General features: G+C 53.7%; 6 protein-coding genes across 6 annotated transcripts; 3 read left to right on the forward strand and 3 right to left on the reverse strand.

Annotated features, from left to right (window-relative positions):
• Nucleotides 1-12: 12 nt before the first annotated feature.
• ASPSYDRAFT_59916 (GNAT family N-acetyltransferase) lies at nucleotides 13-777 on the forward strand (the record flags this gene model as incomplete). The annotated part of the gene is made up of 1 exon (XM_040849774.1): nucleotides 13-777. The coding sequence occupies one exon, from the start codon at nucleotides 13-15 to the stop codon at nucleotides 775-777; it is 765 nt and encodes a 254-aa protein (XP_040700458.1).
• A 5,217-nt stretch (nucleotides 778-5,994) lies between these two features.
• Nucleotides 5,995-7,218, forward strand: ASPSYDRAFT_156274 (arabinan endo-1,5-alpha-L-arabinosidase; the record flags this gene model as incomplete). The annotated part of the gene is made up of 3 exons (XM_040842544.1): nucleotides 5,995-6,252; nucleotides 6,458-6,940; nucleotides 6,994-7,218. The coding sequence occupies 3 exons, from the start codon at nucleotides 5,995-5,997 to the stop codon at nucleotides 7,216-7,218; spliced, it is 966 nt and encodes a 321-aa protein (XP_040700459.1).
• Nucleotides 7,219-7,770: 552 nt separating this feature from the next.
• On the reverse strand, nucleotides 7,771-9,186 carry ASPSYDRAFT_155974 (putative cytochrome P450; the record flags this gene model as incomplete). Its single annotated transcript, XM_040842515.1, has 1 exon — nucleotides 7,771-9,186. The coding sequence occupies one exon, from the start codon at nucleotides 9,184-9,186 to the stop codon at nucleotides 7,771-7,773; it is 1,416 nt and encodes a 471-aa protein (XP_040700460.1).
• Nucleotides 9,187-9,704: 518 nt separating this feature from the next.
• On the reverse strand, nucleotides 9,705-11,130 carry ASPSYDRAFT_33725 (uncharacterized protein; the record flags this gene model as incomplete). The annotated part of the gene is made up of 2 exons (XM_040845135.1): nucleotides 9,705-10,096; nucleotides 10,161-11,130. The coding sequence occupies 2 exons, from the start codon at nucleotides 11,128-11,130 to the stop codon at nucleotides 9,705-9,707; spliced, it is 1,362 nt and encodes a 453-aa protein (XP_040700461.1).
• A 929-nt stretch (nucleotides 11,131-12,059) lies between these two features.
• Nucleotides 12,060-14,411, reverse strand: ASPSYDRAFT_156654 (anaphase promoting complex subunit CDC16; the record flags this gene model as incomplete). The annotated part of the gene is made up of 2 exons (XM_040842575.1): nucleotides 12,060-14,251; nucleotides 14,315-14,411. The coding sequence occupies 2 exons, from the start codon at nucleotides 14,409-14,411 to the stop codon at nucleotides 12,060-12,062; spliced, it is 2,289 nt and encodes a 762-aa protein (XP_040700462.1).
• A 521-nt stretch (nucleotides 14,412-14,932) lies between these two features.
• Nucleotides 14,933-15,816, forward strand: ASPSYDRAFT_59921 (Saf4/Yju2 family protein; the record flags this gene model as incomplete). Its single annotated transcript, XM_040849775.1, has 2 exons — nucleotides 14,933-14,952; nucleotides 15,018-15,816. The coding sequence occupies 2 exons, from the start codon at nucleotides 14,933-14,935 to the stop codon at nucleotides 15,814-15,816; spliced, it is 819 nt and encodes a 272-aa protein (XP_040700463.1).
• Between the last annotated feature and the right edge of the window lie 87 nt (nucleotides 15,817-15,903).

Consider the following 15,903-nt stretch of genomic DNA (forward strand, 5'->3'; position numbering starts at 1 on the left):
AACCATTCCAATATGGCAACCAAACCGACCGTAAAAGTCTCCCCAGTGACTTCCGCCACAGACCTCGCGCGCTTCTTCGACGTCACCGCCTCGGCACTAGCCGCCCAAGCCCGCGATGGCTTCTTCATGGCCATGAACCCAGGCTGGGATACCCCCGAGGGCAGAGCAGCCGGTGCAGAGCGACTCGCGCGGCGGTTCGCATCATCATCGTCATCAACCGCGCGCGACCGCAACGGGGACCCCACAACGGTCTTCCTCAAGGCTACTGTGGACGACCCCGCCAGCCCCAACTCAGGCAAGGAGGTGATTGCCGGCGCTGCGATCTGGGTGCAGGCGTCTATGGTCGACGGGTACGGCGAGAAGCCGGTGACGGATCTGGCGGAGGCTATGGATCTGAATGAGCTGTATCCTGGGGATGAGAGCCAGCATGCGTTTCTGCGACAGGTGGATGCGTCGCTGCATGGGCGGCGGGTTGAGGTGGTCAAGGAGATTGCGGGGAGTGCGTCGCCTGCGGTGTTTGCGCTGGATCTCTGTGTTGTTGATCCTGCGTTCCAGAGACGGGGGATTGCGAGTCAGTTGGTGCGGTGGGGGCTTGAGGAGGCGAAGAGGAGAGGTGGGATAGAGGCGGTGCTGGAGGCGTCGAGTATGGGGAGGCATGTTTATGGGCAGCTTGGGTTTGAGCAGGAGGGGGGTGAGATTGTTTATGATGTTGATGAGCGGTTCCGGGGGAGGGATTTGCCCTCGAATGTGTTTATGCGGACGGGGAGGCCGCAATAGATGTCTGATACTTTATAGATATGGGTGCTGGCAATAGACGATGCTAGATACGGTATGAAATGAACGTCGCGCTCTATAGGGTTCATTGTAGGGTAGGAAGCACTCAAAGCGTAGGTTCTCAACACATCAATGCTATAACATGGTCCAAGAGCTGTGTTATGCTGGTTCTCTCATATCAAAGCTTTATGCCTATCATTTCTATATCATCTGCTCAACTCGAGATGTAGTTGACTTTTGAGCCTACTAACTGACCTACACAAGATTGTAGGTAGCAATGTTCTGTTATAAACTGCTATTGCTTAAACCATTTATAATCTTGATTGTAGTTAATACAAATTGATATTGGTGATAGGATTTATTATATATAATCACCCGGCGGATTCTTATATATGTTGCACCAACAACCACCATATTGAAGCCAACAATTTATGCCATTGAAAACAAGATAATATGATTAATTATTCTCAATAATGAATAATATATTATGATAATTCCCCTGATAATACTTAAAAGACGCGAGGCGCAACCCATCTACACCCAAAAACCCTAGGGGTTGAAATCATATATCATACCAAGTATTAAAAACTGCAAGTATCCAATATATTCCCTACCATGTAGATAATTCAATACCTCCACTCATATAAAGCATGATGCAAGATACAACCCAATTCTCGCGATGCCGCTTACAATGCTTAGCACCCACGTGTGTGAGGCTCCCTGCGCCGCAATACGAGACCGATATTGCGCCATAGAAGCGTGTTTTGACATCTGGTTGTGTTGTTGGGAACATTGGGGCGGAAACCCGAGGGCCTGGATTGTTGATATCGACTGGTTCTTAGGGGTCTTTATGCCAATGGCCCCCTTTTTTGGGGTGTTGTATTATAAGCAGTTGAATTTGTATAAACTTTAAATAAGCCTACAATTTGGTTCCTGCAGGGGATATTGGACCTGACTGCTCAGTCTTACGAGGGTGAGGGTGATTGCTGCCTTGGGTGCGACCTTGATATAAGGATGGGCATAAGGCATTCATGCATGCGAGCTTGTACACCGTACAAACAAGAAGACACATCACAACACGTGAATTCATAAAGAAACCAGGCCCCTTGGTCTCATTGAACGAACTCCAAAAGCCAACGTGGTCGTTGCATTTTGCAATAGATCTTATATCCCCCTAGCTGGGCGTGTCGGAGCACTTGCTACACAAAAATGCATTAGTAGCGAGTCAGCCACTGGAGCCTAAAAGTAAAACGTAGCGAATAATTGCGATGGAATTAAAATTAGAGAGATCATGTAAGCTAGCGCAGGAACGGTCCATGTATGTCCAATTGTCCATGTCCCGTTCCATCCCTTGATCCGGAATGAATCTGACCGAGCATACCAAATGCGATGCATAATTCCTGGAATGTGATTCCGCGGGTCGGCCTGGCCTGGACTTTGTGACTCCGTAGAGCGCCTGTCCATTCCGGCCGAGAACCGAGGAAGTCTCTTTCGGTTTTTTTTACCCCCCTGGTATGGAGACAGACTCTGGATCTTGTGGTTGAGTCTGGGCTTTGTCTGGTATGGCTGATGGCGGATTTGAAGTATTTCCTGGGGTGACGGTGACATGGCGTGTGAAGGACTTTCGAGAGTCCCTTTTTTTTATATTCCAAAATGTAACTGCGTGAGTTTTTCTGGTCTTGGTATTGGCTCGGGCTCGGTGTTGTACTTCTGTTTTGCTGAGAGCCTGCCTAAGCCTGCCATTTAACATAGAATTGTGTAAATAGCGAGGGACAGCAAGCTTCAAAATTGCCTGGCTTTGACCCTGCCCAAATTCCAGCGGGCCGTGTTGATTCGAGAGCCTTTCGGGGATCCAACCCTAACCTTGAACCCTATGCTGATCTCCTGTTCTGCATAGACCGGGCTTGAGGATCGATACGCGTATCGTATTCTTGATATGCGGCGAGGAGGAGGAGGCAACTAGCCCTATGTACTTCGAGTAAATACGGTCTTGATGATTAGATTGTGCACATTTGGTAAATCTTTCAAAATAGTATAGCACTACAATAGATACAGTGATATCTTCCAACATCTCAGATGTTCATGCCCTAACTAGCCAAGGCTGGGTCCAAAGCCTGAGACTTGTGGGCAAGCGAACCTCAGACCAAGAACCAAGGGACTTTGGTAGGGCGCCAAAGCCTCCATCCTCTGTACATTAGTCAACGCAAGCGAGCCCCAGCCTACCAGATATAGAGGTGCGAAGTCACCTCGTATCAAGTCCATGTCACCATCAGCAACATGTCATTCTCATGCTGCAACCCCGCCAGCCAGACGCAGAACAACGGGCTTGAACGGCCTTGCGCGCAAATAGGACAGCACTAATACTACGAGTAGCCTGATTGCTAAGACCAATCAATGGCCTTCTCTTCTGCAACAGGTTGACAACGGCCAGAATATTTTGTTGGGATGCAGGAGGACTCGGAGAACACCGAGAGCGAGCGGTCCAGTTTGAGATATTGCAGTGCCACCTCCCTCGTTTATTTTTAACAAACGCGGTATAACTAATGTGCGGAGTAGTCAAGTCAGACAGCAAGCAACAGTCCCGTCCGCAGCAATTTTTGGTTGTTTAGTTAGTTAGTTAGTCTGTCTGTCTGTCTGTTTGCCCGTCCAAGACATCATTCAAGACATCATTCATGCAAGCGGCTCGTCTGGTCTTGTCCAACGAGGAGAAGCCAAAAATTCGATTGTACTAGGCTCGTCGTCTAGTAGACGACACTACCGTGGTAGCCAATAATAGCCCTTCACGGGCCGATGTCTCAGGATGGACTCTGATCGATATAACCGAAGGAAGTAAATGGTCAGTCCCGTGTGTCCCGTTGTCGCGTTGTTGCGGTGAGGGTTAATAGACAGTACAAGACATTGAATTCTCCAAATCCCAGCCGAAGGAGACTACTAACTACGAGGCTATTCCGTGAATCCGAATGTACAAGGATCTAGCGAGATGCAGCACCTTCTGATTGCAGACAGCAAAGCGAAATACCATCCATCCATCTCCAACAACGAAAAGCAACGAAAGCGCCCATGATAGGCCGCGGGTCACCCAATCCACGACCCGAATCGCTCATCGCCAGCCTCTCCACAGCCCCGGGCGAAGCGGATGGTAGTGATGACTTCACGGGACAGATTTAGATCGTTTAGTCCGGGTCTAGCAGGCAGGCAGTCAGTCACAGGCAGGACTAGTACTTGCTTAGTGTAGACTAGACTAGGCCGCCCATGCTGTGCCATGCTTGTGCCATGCCCATGCCATCCAGAGTGTGGGGTAAATGAGCCACCGCCACGAGCTCGATTGTCTTCTTATTTTTTTTTTTTTTTCCTTCTTTCATGTGCAGGCAACCGACTCCGATACCGACTGTTGAAATAAACAAATAAAAGCCCGGGAGGGGCGTGACTAGGAGTTTTAAGCTGCAGCCTCTTTTTCTGTGTGGATGCAGTGGCTGTCTTGGTATTTGCTGGCGGGCTGTCATGCGACTTATTGGATGGGAGTCATGCACTGATATTGTTTTCCCGATTCCATCTATCTTTTATTTCCGACCCGCGTGTGCCAGAATTGCTTGAGGTCGGAGTGTATGAGGAGCATTTAGATGGAGTGATGGCGTGCTTGGAGCGCCGGTGTCGCGATGCGCCCGGTCGGTTATTGCAGGAAACGCCGAAGAAGAAGAAGATGGACTTCCTCTCTCAGTTAGAGGCGAATCCGATCTGCGACTAAAAGCATCTCATCTGATTCGGAGATATTCAGCATTAGCAAGCGGACTAGCCTGAGCCTTGCATCGACATAGTACTAAACTACCCCGCTACAGTTTACTACCTCCGTAGAGCACGGCCCTCATCGATCGATCAGCTGCCTTTTTCCTTCTTTTCCTTCACCACTGCTGCAACGAGTAAACTAATAGGTCGCTGTATAGGAAGTCCACCGGACTCAAGGCAAGGGTGTGACGGGCCCAACTTTAGGGCTTGCGCGAATTCCGACCGGAGGCCAAGTCGCGACAAGACCCGACCGCTACTTTGGCAACTGAGACAGGCAGATGAGAGATTTGGATGGCCTTGGTCTTGTTGAGCTAGGGAGGAGTCTAAAATGGATAGCGCAACGTGGTTCCAATACGAGGTTTTTGTTTTCCTGTTGGATGCCTGTGTCCACTGGCGGCAAACAAGTCCAGCACAGCAAGTACAACAAGCACAGCACAGCACAAGATGACTGGGGTAGCCTGTGCTGACATCCAGGGACAGACACAGTAGATAATAGTCAGGCTCGGTACAGAGTACAGTAATAAAAGGCCGTGCGGTGGCAGTGGTGACTGGTTAGTGCCTGACGGAGCCCCAGTCTGGAGCTGAGGCTGCAGGCGACTTTTGGTCGATGACTTGGCCGGCGAATGAGGCCGAGTCCAACACGATCAGAGAGGACAGAGCCTGGGTCAGAGTCTGGTTCTGGAGGCAACCTGCGTGAAGATGCTGAGGGGGTGCCTGCGCTGTGTGACGTCGGGTCGGGGACCGATAGTCAGTCAGGCACTGTGCTGCAGTGCTGCAAATGCAGGCAATGTGATGAGTGATGGATGAAAGAAGGGAACAAAAGGAACAAAACCAAGAGAACCAAGAGAGGGATGACTGCCCCTGGCCCAAAACGGCGAAAGGGCCCTTCATCCCTGCGTGATTTCCGCCTGTGAACAAAGACAATCCCGATGCGAAACTCCAGAGCAGCCGCAGCAGATCACCGCGAATCCAATTATCGAGGCGATCCAGTGTTGGCCGGCTCCAGCTCTTGTTTACACTTTGCCGTCTGGAGTCTATACAGCGCTGCACTGTCACGCCATTTGCTCCAGCCGGGGGTGCGTGTGACACGTCACTTGCATCCTTGCAGGCCGAGTTCTGGAAGCTTTGTTAGTTGGGCGCTGCTATACAACTATTTTCTGCTCCCTTGCGTGACATCAACACGGGACTTTGCCGGTATTCTGGACTGAGCAGACTAAAACGCCTAGCAATGGGCGAGGAGCCGAGGAGTAGTGCGGATTGTCAATGTATAAGACATGCCCTGGCCCATTCCAAAGATTCCTTCATTCCCGTCAACCCTTGCCAATCTCTCTTCCCTTCCCTAATTCTTTTTAAAGCCTTGTATCTCCCAGTGTCTTGTCAAGTCGTCTCACTAGTCCCGTCACCACTAGTCACCAGTCGCAGACACTCCGGACCGCGATGAAGTTCCTCTCCCTCCTCGCCCTCGCGGGCTCAGCTCTTGCGCAGTATGCCGGCCCGGGCGAGTGCAATGGCGACTGCTGGGCACACGATCCAGGCTTCTACCAGCGCGTGTCGGACGGGCGGTACTTCCGCTTCTCGACGGGCAACGGCATCCACATCCACGCCTCGAACCAGCTGACGGGGCCGTGGGAGGCAGTCGGCGAGGCACTACCTGGTGGATCGATTGTTGATCATGCCGGGAGTGGCAACCTATGGGTACGTTCCTTCTACTTTAGTTTGTCTGTTTATTTGGTACAGCTGCGGAGGTGTCTTTGGTTCTGTTCTGCTCTGCGGAGTTGGCCAGTTAGCCCTAATCGGCCCCGACTTCTCTCCCCGCACGAAGATGATCACCAACTTTGACTAGTCGTTTATATCCAATTATTGGATTATTCAATTATTATTTGCTAATTCGCTGGTGTAGGCCCCAGACATCCACTACCAAGAAAGTACACAGACATACTACATGTACTACTCCGTCTCAACGCTCGGCTCGCGCGACAGCGTCATCGGCGTCGCCTCGTCGCCCAACCTGCAGCCCGGCAGCTGGGAAGACCACGGCGGCCTCTTCCGCTCAGTGGCCAACGGACCTTACAACGCCATCGACGCAAACTGGATCTCCGTCGGCGGGAAACAGATTATGGTTTTCGGCTCCTACTGGAACGGCATCCACACCGTGGACCTCAAGGGCCCGCTCGCCATTGCCGATGGCGCCCAGGCGAACCAGATCGCGTACAACAGCACGGGAAACCATGCCATCGAGGCCGGATTCGTGTTTTATCGCCAGGGCTGGTATTATTTGACTTTCTCCAGTGGGCAGGCGGCGGATTATATCAATCGCCCGCCGGCTCAGGGCGAGGAGTATCGCATTAATGTTTGTCGGAGCCGTGATGCGACGGGTGGTTTTGTATGTCTCTCCTTTTCCTATCTTTTATATGGATATGGCTAATATGTTTGCAGGTCGATCGTGATGGCCGCTCTTGTCTACATGACAACGGGGGCACGACGCTGCTGGCCTCTCACGATATCGTGTACGGCCCCGGTGGACAGGGCGTCTTCACGGACAAGCAGCGCGGCCTGACGCTGTACTACCACTACGCCAACAAGAACGTTGGGCTGGACAAGTCGCAGTTCCAGTTTGGGTGGAATGTGCTGAAGTGGGCTGATGGCTGGCCTACCGTGTAAACGTATACAATGGAGGAATACTCGAGTATACGAATACTTGTTGCGGAATTGATGGGATTACATTCGTTCTGGTTGGAGTGGTCTATACATACTTGACTACTTTAGGTACATACTTACTACTAAACCCCCCCCTGCGTTGCATTGCATTGCTCGCTTCGTTTGGAATGGAGACTGGGCGAGGACCGACGACTGGCTGACTGACTCGGTCTCGACTGGCTTCGAAGTTCGAATCGACTGTGATACCCATACATACTATCGTTAGAACTGTTATAATCCTTTAATTGTTGATACTGATAATTGCATTGCGGGAATACATTCTTATTCTGATTCATATTCTTCTCTCGTTAACCACTATTTTATCCACTTCGTCATTAAATCGCACTCAAGCAAACCAAAATTGATCGTGCAGTCGTATTATTCCACTTGGTTGGTAATTAATGGTTCCTCCAACTGATTCCGTCATCATTAACAAAAAGGTATATATCACCGGCTAAGATTCAGCCTGGATAGATTCAGATCCAGCCTCGACCGACCCAAATCCAACCCAGAGAGTCACTTCTGTCTCGGACTCACGCTCAAGAAGAACCCAAGCGGCCTCGTACTAAACGCCCCATTATAGTTAACGCCCGCGTTATCCGTCTTGTACCCCTTATCCGCAAGCTTAAAGTCCACGTCCTTGATCAACGCCGCGATCACCAGCAAACTCCACTCCCACGCATACCGCGTCCCAAAGCAAGCCCGCTTCCCGTTCCCAAAGCCCTTCTTCACACCCGACGGAAGCGCATCGTACTTCTCACCAACCATCCGCTCTGGCTTGAACGCCTCGGGATCCTCAAATACCTCGGGGTCCCGGTTCACAGCCGTCAGCAGGGCAATGAGCGGCTGCGTTCGGGGAACCTGGTACTCCCCGCCCGCGAGGAGGACAGGTTCATTCCCGGGACTGGGGATCGGCTCGATATTGAACCCCGGCGCGGTGGCGCTAAGGCGGAGTGTCTCGCGGAGCACGGCCTCCGTGTATGGGATCTTGGAGAGGTGGTCGTGTTCCCAGGGTCCATCGCCGACGACGGCGTCGAGTTCCTCGCGTGCCTTCTTCACCACCTCTGGGTGGTTGGCGAGGTAGTAGAGCCCGAACGAGAGGAGGTTGGGCGCTGTCGCGGACCCGATGAAGATGTTGATGATCTCGTCGAGAACCTGCGACTCGCTGAGCGTCTTGCCCGTCTCGTTGTCGACCCCGTGCAGCAGGGCGTGCAGCATGTCCTTTGGTGTTTCGACGGTGGAGTCGGCTTCTGCGTCGCGGCGTTTGCGCACGATCTCGGCGCCGTAGTCGCGCATGATCTTGATGTCGGCGTCGTATTTCTTCTGGTGGCCGAGGAGCCAGGTGAGGAATTTGGGCCGCGAGGCGCGCTTGATGGCCTCGGTGGTGGCGTTCTGGTTGGCCGCGATGACGGCGGGTTCGGTGCCGTTCATGATGGAGAGCTTTTGGTGGAAGAAGGCGGCCATGTTGGCTTCGTGGTTGCTGCGGTCGAGGTCGTTGGTGACGTTGACGCGCTGGTTGGATGAAGCGGTCCATTTCTTGATCAGATCGGCGGTTGTGTCGCGGATGTCGCTGAAGATGTTCTCGATGGCCTCCGGGGTGACGAGGGGCGCCATGATGCGGTGCGCGATGCCCCAGATCTCATTCTCGGAGTGCTTAGCTGTGAAGAGCGAGTCGTGGACGGCAGCGCGGATCTCGAGGATGGGCCCGGCGACGCATTTGCGGAAGCGGGTTTCATCGCAGATTTCCTCGAGCAGCTTGGCCGAGGTCACGAAGACGATGTCGTGGCCGAGAATGCTGATTTTGAAGATGGGTCTGTTGGAGGGCGCAGCGGCCGCCAGCTTGTTGAAGGAGCCCCAGGGGTTTTTCGAATCGAGCGAGAAGAGATTGCCCACGATGGGGAGCCCTTTTGGCTGGGGGATTGGGGAGGGCATGGTAAACAATCACTCACTAACACAACAATTAGATTAAGTAGGCAAAGTAATAAAGAGGTGAACCATGGATTCAGCAACTTCAGCTTGACAGCTGGGGAGACAGGCTTTAAACCACCAGCTGAGCTTGCTGCTCGAGAATGCAGCAGCTCACGAATAGCACGGTGCTGATTCGCCGTCCCCCCAGCCATCGCGTCTGCAGCATCATCGCCAATTGAGCGGCAGACGAGGTCATTGGCCAGCCAAGGGATCGTCGCACAGATCATGGGTTCGTCCGCGTCCGTGGTGAGATGCGCGCGATCGAGCAGCGAGTGACAGGCGGCGCCGTGGGGACGATGGCTGCAGAATCTGCGCTGGGGATGGACACACGACGCTGGCTGGCTGAGAGCTGCCAATTGTTACTCTGCCAGGCCGCACAGGCTGCTAGTCGGTGGACTGCGCTGGGACGAAGGAAATCAGGGAGCGGTGTTGGGTATTACTAATGCGGCAATGCCATCGTGATTGTCATGAGATTATTATGTCTATGGTCTATTAAAGTCAAACATCTTCTCGCTCTCCTGCAGGATAAACGACTCGTATCGCAGCCCTCGCCGCTCGGCGCTGGCGTTGAAGACAGCCCCGTATCCATCCCACAGCGACCGCCAGTAGCACGCCTCCGCCGCTCCAGTCAGGTATCGCTCGCGGAACGTGCGCACGCTGTTGTCCGCGATGCGCTCTGCCTGCTTGGAGTCGGCGACCAGCGGCTCGAGGCGCGCCTCCAGGTCGCTGAAGTCGCGTGCGACCTCGACGTAGTTCTGCTGCGGCCCAGACGAGACGAGCAGGTAGTGGTGGTGTTGGATGTACTGCAACTGGTGTGCGACAATGACCGATCGACACGCCTGGCGGTATTTAAGAGACGCCGAGTACGACCGTCCTAAAAATATTAGATAAAAAAAAAAAAAAAATGGAAAAGAAAGGAAAAGAGAATGATGACATACCCTCCACATGCGCAATAAACATATACTTGCAGTGCTCCTCCATCTTCAGCACATTCGATTTGGTCTTCCAGTCCACCGGCTGCACATCTGCCCACGACTTCCCTCGCGTCGCGTCCATCAAAGCTCTACGCAGCTTCGGTGCGAAACTCGGTTTCCCCCGCCATACTAGTCGTGGATCCTTCTCATCCCAAGGCTGGTCATACTCCGCAGCCTGCTCAACAACCTCATCATACGGCCCGATCGAAGTCTGCAGGTGGTCCCAAGACCAGTACCCAAAATCCGGCATTAACCAAGCGGCCTCTTCCCTAGGCGTCCTCGCCAGCGTCCAAACAGGATGCTCGGCACTCGCAACATCAGAGAGCTTATCCTCAACCGAGAAAACAAACTCAATCTCGGGCCTGGTCGCGCGGTTCTCGTCCGTGGCCAGCGCCCGGTGCATCGCGCTCAACGCCGCAACGATTTTCCGGCGGTGGTCCTCGCCCATGGCGCGGGTCGCCAGCACATACAACTGGCCGTTGGCGATCCTTGCACGGCCCATCCCCTGGTTCAGAGGGATGGCGTCTAAGTCGGCGGTCGAGAGGCCCCCTTGCTTGCTCCAGTGCTTGCCCGCCCGGTTAATGTCCTCGAACAGGCCTGGGAACGCGGCATTGCACTGGCTATGACTCAGCCCTGCGTTTTGGCCGTCGCGCTTGTAGTCGAATTCCCATGTTTCACTGCCCGCTTCGGCGGCTGGCGTTGTTGGGGATGTGTCCTGGTGTGAGCAGGTGAGGCATGTGCTGCACTCGAAGATGGTGGCGGACTCGCAGGCGCAGTGCCCGGCTGGGATGACCTGGGTGAGGATGGGGTGCAGGAATTCGCGATCAGAGTTGATGGTGTACCAGAGCACGACGCCGGCGCCGAAGCTGAGCACACAGAGGAAGAAGAGGACTCGCAACAGGCTCCCGTTGAGCCGGTTCGCGCGCGACAGCATGGTTGCTGGGCATACGCGGGAGGGGAGAGAAAGGGAGACAAGTTGAAGATGACGACTGACAACCGACGCACTCAAGGGCGCTTTCCCATTTTGAACTCGCAATTGTTTCCAGATCCTCCACATTCACTCACGACTGCCTGGCGTGGTAAAGGGGGCGGAGTGAGCGACAATCATGACGATCGGGCGGAACTAACGCGGGCCCAGTGGCCGTCTGGCTCGGTCCTCGTGGCGTTTCATATGACGCGGTTCACTGTCCTGTATACTCGGCAGCGTACCGACTGCTCTGGAGATTCACCGCAGTCTCTTACAATGCACAGCATGCCTGTTTCCTAAATTTCTGCTACGATATTCTTGTTGCATGCTCCGTGACGAGATCCAAGTCACAACCAAGCGTCATATCACAAGTACGAGTCGACGCACCAAGTGGAGCGCAGGGTAAGGGTCTGCAGTGGGCTGAGCTGTTCGCTCGCTGGTTGGCGGCCAAATCCGGCCCCCAACCCGGCCCCCACTCCACCTGCTTCGTCAGCAGTCAATCACACCAGTTGGGCGTAACGCAGACAGGGAAGTTGTGCGGTCCCGCTGCCTCAGGGCGGCCAAGCCCCGTCTCGACTGGCTGGGTTGAATTCTGGAACCTGATGGCTTCCCGTCATGGATTCGAAAGAGCCTCAGCCACTGGACGTAAGGCTGGATGCTTGACTATACCGCGTCCTCGTAAAGGTATACCTGCCGCTGCCCTGTTTTTTTGTATTATGTGCTTGTCCAATTGCCAGCCTTCTTTGTAGAATGTGTCTTTATTGTCTGTTCACTATTACGCCATCCATGCAAGGCCAAAACGCCCGGTCGCAACGCCGTCGCACACCCAGTTCCTGTGCCTGTCCTGTGCCTGTCCAAATTCAAAGTCCAATAGTTAACTAATAAAAATAATACTATCACGCCCGTGGGTTTGCTCGCCCTCTCGCCCGCGCTCGCGCATGTATCTCAGTTTCCGGACTGCTCGCCGCCGGATGTCGCTGTCGCCGCTGTCCCCCGCGAACTCGGTCCACAGAGTCGCGGAGAAGTCGTTCGGCGTCCTGGTCCAACTCCATCTCAATCGTTTCTTCCACCGTGTCCGTCGTCGACCCTGGAAACCCGTCTGCCTCGCTTTGGATCCCACCCTGCGCGACCTCGTCCGTCCACTCCTCCGTGTAAGAGTCATCGGCAGCTATCCGTCGTCGCGATACCTTGCTTTTGCCCTTGTCGCGCGATGACCGTGTTGAATTTCGCACGGTCGCTCGGTTGCCATCTTCCGACAACACAGCCTCTGTCTCGTTGGTTTCCAGCGCCCAAATCTCCAAGGCTCGTGAGAGGAGCGTTCCAGCAACGCCGGCCCCACCTGCTGCGTCGCCGCCACCGCTGGCTCCCAACACACGCACTGCCTCGTGCAGGGCTGTGACTGCTTCCATGGTGCGGTTTAACTCCAGAAGGACAAGTCCACGCGCCGTATAGAGTGACCCTATCAGGCCGCGCTCTTCGTAGCCACTCACACCTGAGGACACTACCCCAGACGCATTTCCTCCACTGCCGCCAAGGAACGGGCTGTACCCAAGACTTGCACCGCCTGAGCCAATTCGTAAACACTCGTCAAACTCATCCAGCGCCTCGGGATACCTCCCTAACCGCCGCAACGCGTGCCCAAGGTTCGACCGTGTCGCAACCCATGCGCCTGGCTCGCATTGTAGAGACGTTGCCAACACAAGCGACTGACGGAAGAGGTCAACCGCTGCTTCAAGGTGGTTTTGATGGTAGAGAACGACGCCGAGCTCGTTCAATACCAGAGGATCTCCGCCCAGAGGCGACAACTCGGAGGACGGCATCGAGGGTATCGAGGGAACCGTGCCCGCTGCCGTTCCCGTGGACATCGAATAGGCCGCGCACAGATACTCCTGAGCAAGTGACATATTATTCAACGCCAGGTGCTGCATTCCTAGGAATAACTGGGGCAGGTGGCTGCCCTGGAACAGTCGCGCTGCCGTACTGTATGCAGCAATCGCCTGGTCATGCTCCCCTTCTGCTGCGAATGTGTGTGCGAACCCGATCCATGCTGGCGCTGAATGCGGATCCAACAGCGACGCTTTGGAAAAGAATCGCCGCGCCTCTGCGATCTTCGACACCGACAAGTAGTATACCCCAATAGCGAGGTAGGTGTATGATTCTTCGGGAGAGTGGTCGGCGAGCGTATGTGAGAGGAGGAACAGGGCATTTGTAGCCCCAGTTTCGTATAGACATGCCAAATGTAGAGGATATACAGCGGGGGAGTGTCCCAAGTGGCTCTGGCCTGCGGAGCTGGTTTGTGCCGACAAAGACGATCGCGATGTGGAAAGGATCGAAGAGGTTAGTTCCAGCGCTTCCGCAAATCGACACTGGGTGTATAGAGCCTCCGCCCGGGAAAGAAGTATGTCTGGGTTCTCGGACAGTCTGTAATGGGTCGATAGTGATTCGGTCGCATCGGTTAAAACAGCTGGGGATGAGTATTTAGATAAACGAGTGGTGTACAGCATCTTTGTGAAATCCGCCGCCTCTTGCGAAATAGGCGCATCGGCCCCCGTAATTGAGTCAAAATCCAGGGACTCGAGAAACTCCAACTCCTCGGCCGGCGACATGAGCGAATTCTTCATTAGCTGGTCAAAAGCCTCGAAGCACTGCACGTCAATCCGCACGGCATCCTTGTAGCAGTCACGCGCACGATCAAATGCATTCTGCTTCGCGAAGCAGAGGCCTCGAAGGTAACACATCCCTGCCTCGTATCGAATGTTCCCAGCATCTTCGCGATCTCGTTCTTCCGTGCGGTCGATGCGCGACGCGGCAGATCTCCCGTTGCGGAGGGTAACGCGGCTTTGCCCATTGACATGTTGAAGCTTGCGGCGGCTGTTGCTGCTCCGGATGAGGTGGGTTGGGTTCTGGTCGCCGAGCACCGACAGGGCCTGTTCGTACTGTCCTTGTTTGATGTAGCAGTGTGCGGCAAGGTAGCGGCAGGCGGTGCTCCGCGAGATTAGGTCTTGACGGGAGAGGAGGGCAAGGGCTCGGGTGTAGTTGTTATTTGAAAAATGCACTTCAGCTAGCCAAAGAGCATCCTCGTCGCTGTCTACCGATGTAAAATGGTTAGGTTAGTTCATTGTCGGTTACCGCAACAGCTAGACGAGCTCACTTGTCAACGCAAGGACTTTGTCTCCGATAAAAATGGCCGCATCATACTGGCCACGAACTTTCGCCTGCTGTCGCCAGACGCGCAAAAAATTCTCCATAACCAGTGCGTAGGGGACGAGAACGTGGGTAAGCGAAGTTGGGCTCCGGCATGGGCGACTGGGCAAGGCGTGTAAACAAATAGAGGTTCGGATGTCAATGATGCGGACGGACGTGAGAAACGAAAGAGGATGGCGATAGTCCTGCCATAAAATCGAGTAGCAGCAGCAGAAGGAGGGAATTCAGACGAATGCTGCAATCAGACCTTCGCGCGGTCTTATCGGCCTCTCTGTTGTTTAATTCCCCGCGTCTTTTGTCGCTGCTTTTTTCGGATAGTGACACGTGACCAGGCTTGAGTTTCTTCACCATGACAGAACTACTTAATTAGAAGTGATGTAGATTTTACGCTTCACTAATTTTACGGGACTGGTTTCTCATTTAGTTCATACCAAATCCTCGTGGTTCTAGAACAAGGACGTCCACTCGAACTGCTACAGTTGCCACCACGTGACCAGCCAATATAATCGCATCGCATCTTCAATTCTCACCACCTCAGCAGCAACTACCACCTAAAACCGCAACCATGTCTGAACGAAAGGTCTTGTACGTACTCTTACCATATATGCCATTCCCTCCACTGTTAAGATTACGCTTACTAACAAAAACAGGACAAAATACTACCCCCCGGACTTCGATCCGTCGGCGATAACCCGCACGCCGAAGCACCTCCGGTCGCAAGGCCCGAAAGTAATAACCGTCCGACTGATGGCCCCGTTCTCGATGAAATGTACACAGTGCGGCGAGTTTATCTATCGCGGGCGCAAATTCAACGCGCGCAAGGAAACGACGGAGGAAAAGTACTTTTCGATCCCGATCTACAGATTCTATATCCGGTGCACGCGATGTAGTGGAGAAATCACGTTCCTGACGGATCCAAAGAATATGGATTATCGGGCGGAGAAGGGGGCAAAGAGGAACTTTGAGCCATGGCGCGATTCCAAGGCGGATAATCAGGATGAGACGGAGCAGGAGGTTTTGGATCGTTTGGAGAGGGAGGAGGGGGAGGAGCAGGAGCAGCTGGAACGGGATAAGATGGCGGAGCTAGAGGAGAAGATGCAGGATTCGAAGCGAGAAATGGCGATTGCCGATGCGTTGGATGAGATTCGGACGAGGAATGCGAGGATTGAGCGCAATGAGGCGACGGGAGATGATGTGGCTCTCGCCAATGTGCAGGACCAGGTGGATGAGGCGGCGTTAAAGGCTCAACAGGAAGACGAGGAGGCGGCGCGAAAGGCTTTCATGACGGAGACCGGGGAGAAAGTGAAGCGGTTGGTCGAGGATGAGTCGACACCAGAGCAGGCTCCGGTTCCAGCGCCGCCACCGTCATTCACACGAGTCAAGAAGCCAAAGAAGCAACCACCAAACAGCCTGGGCATCAAGAAAAAGGCGAAGCCGTCCTTAGTATAAGATTTCCATTACTCAATTTCTTCAAGTTACTGGCGTTCAAAGGGCATACGATAAGAACATAGTTTACGATTAACAGCATTCTTCAAG

This window comes from Aspergillus sydowii (assembly GCF_001890705.1).
Source record: "Aspergillus sydowii CBS 593.65 unplaced genomic scaffold ASPSYscaffold_9, whole genome shotgun sequence".
Lineage (NCBI taxonomy): Eukaryota > Fungi > Ascomycota > Eurotiomycetes > Eurotiales > Aspergillaceae > Aspergillus > Aspergillus sydowii.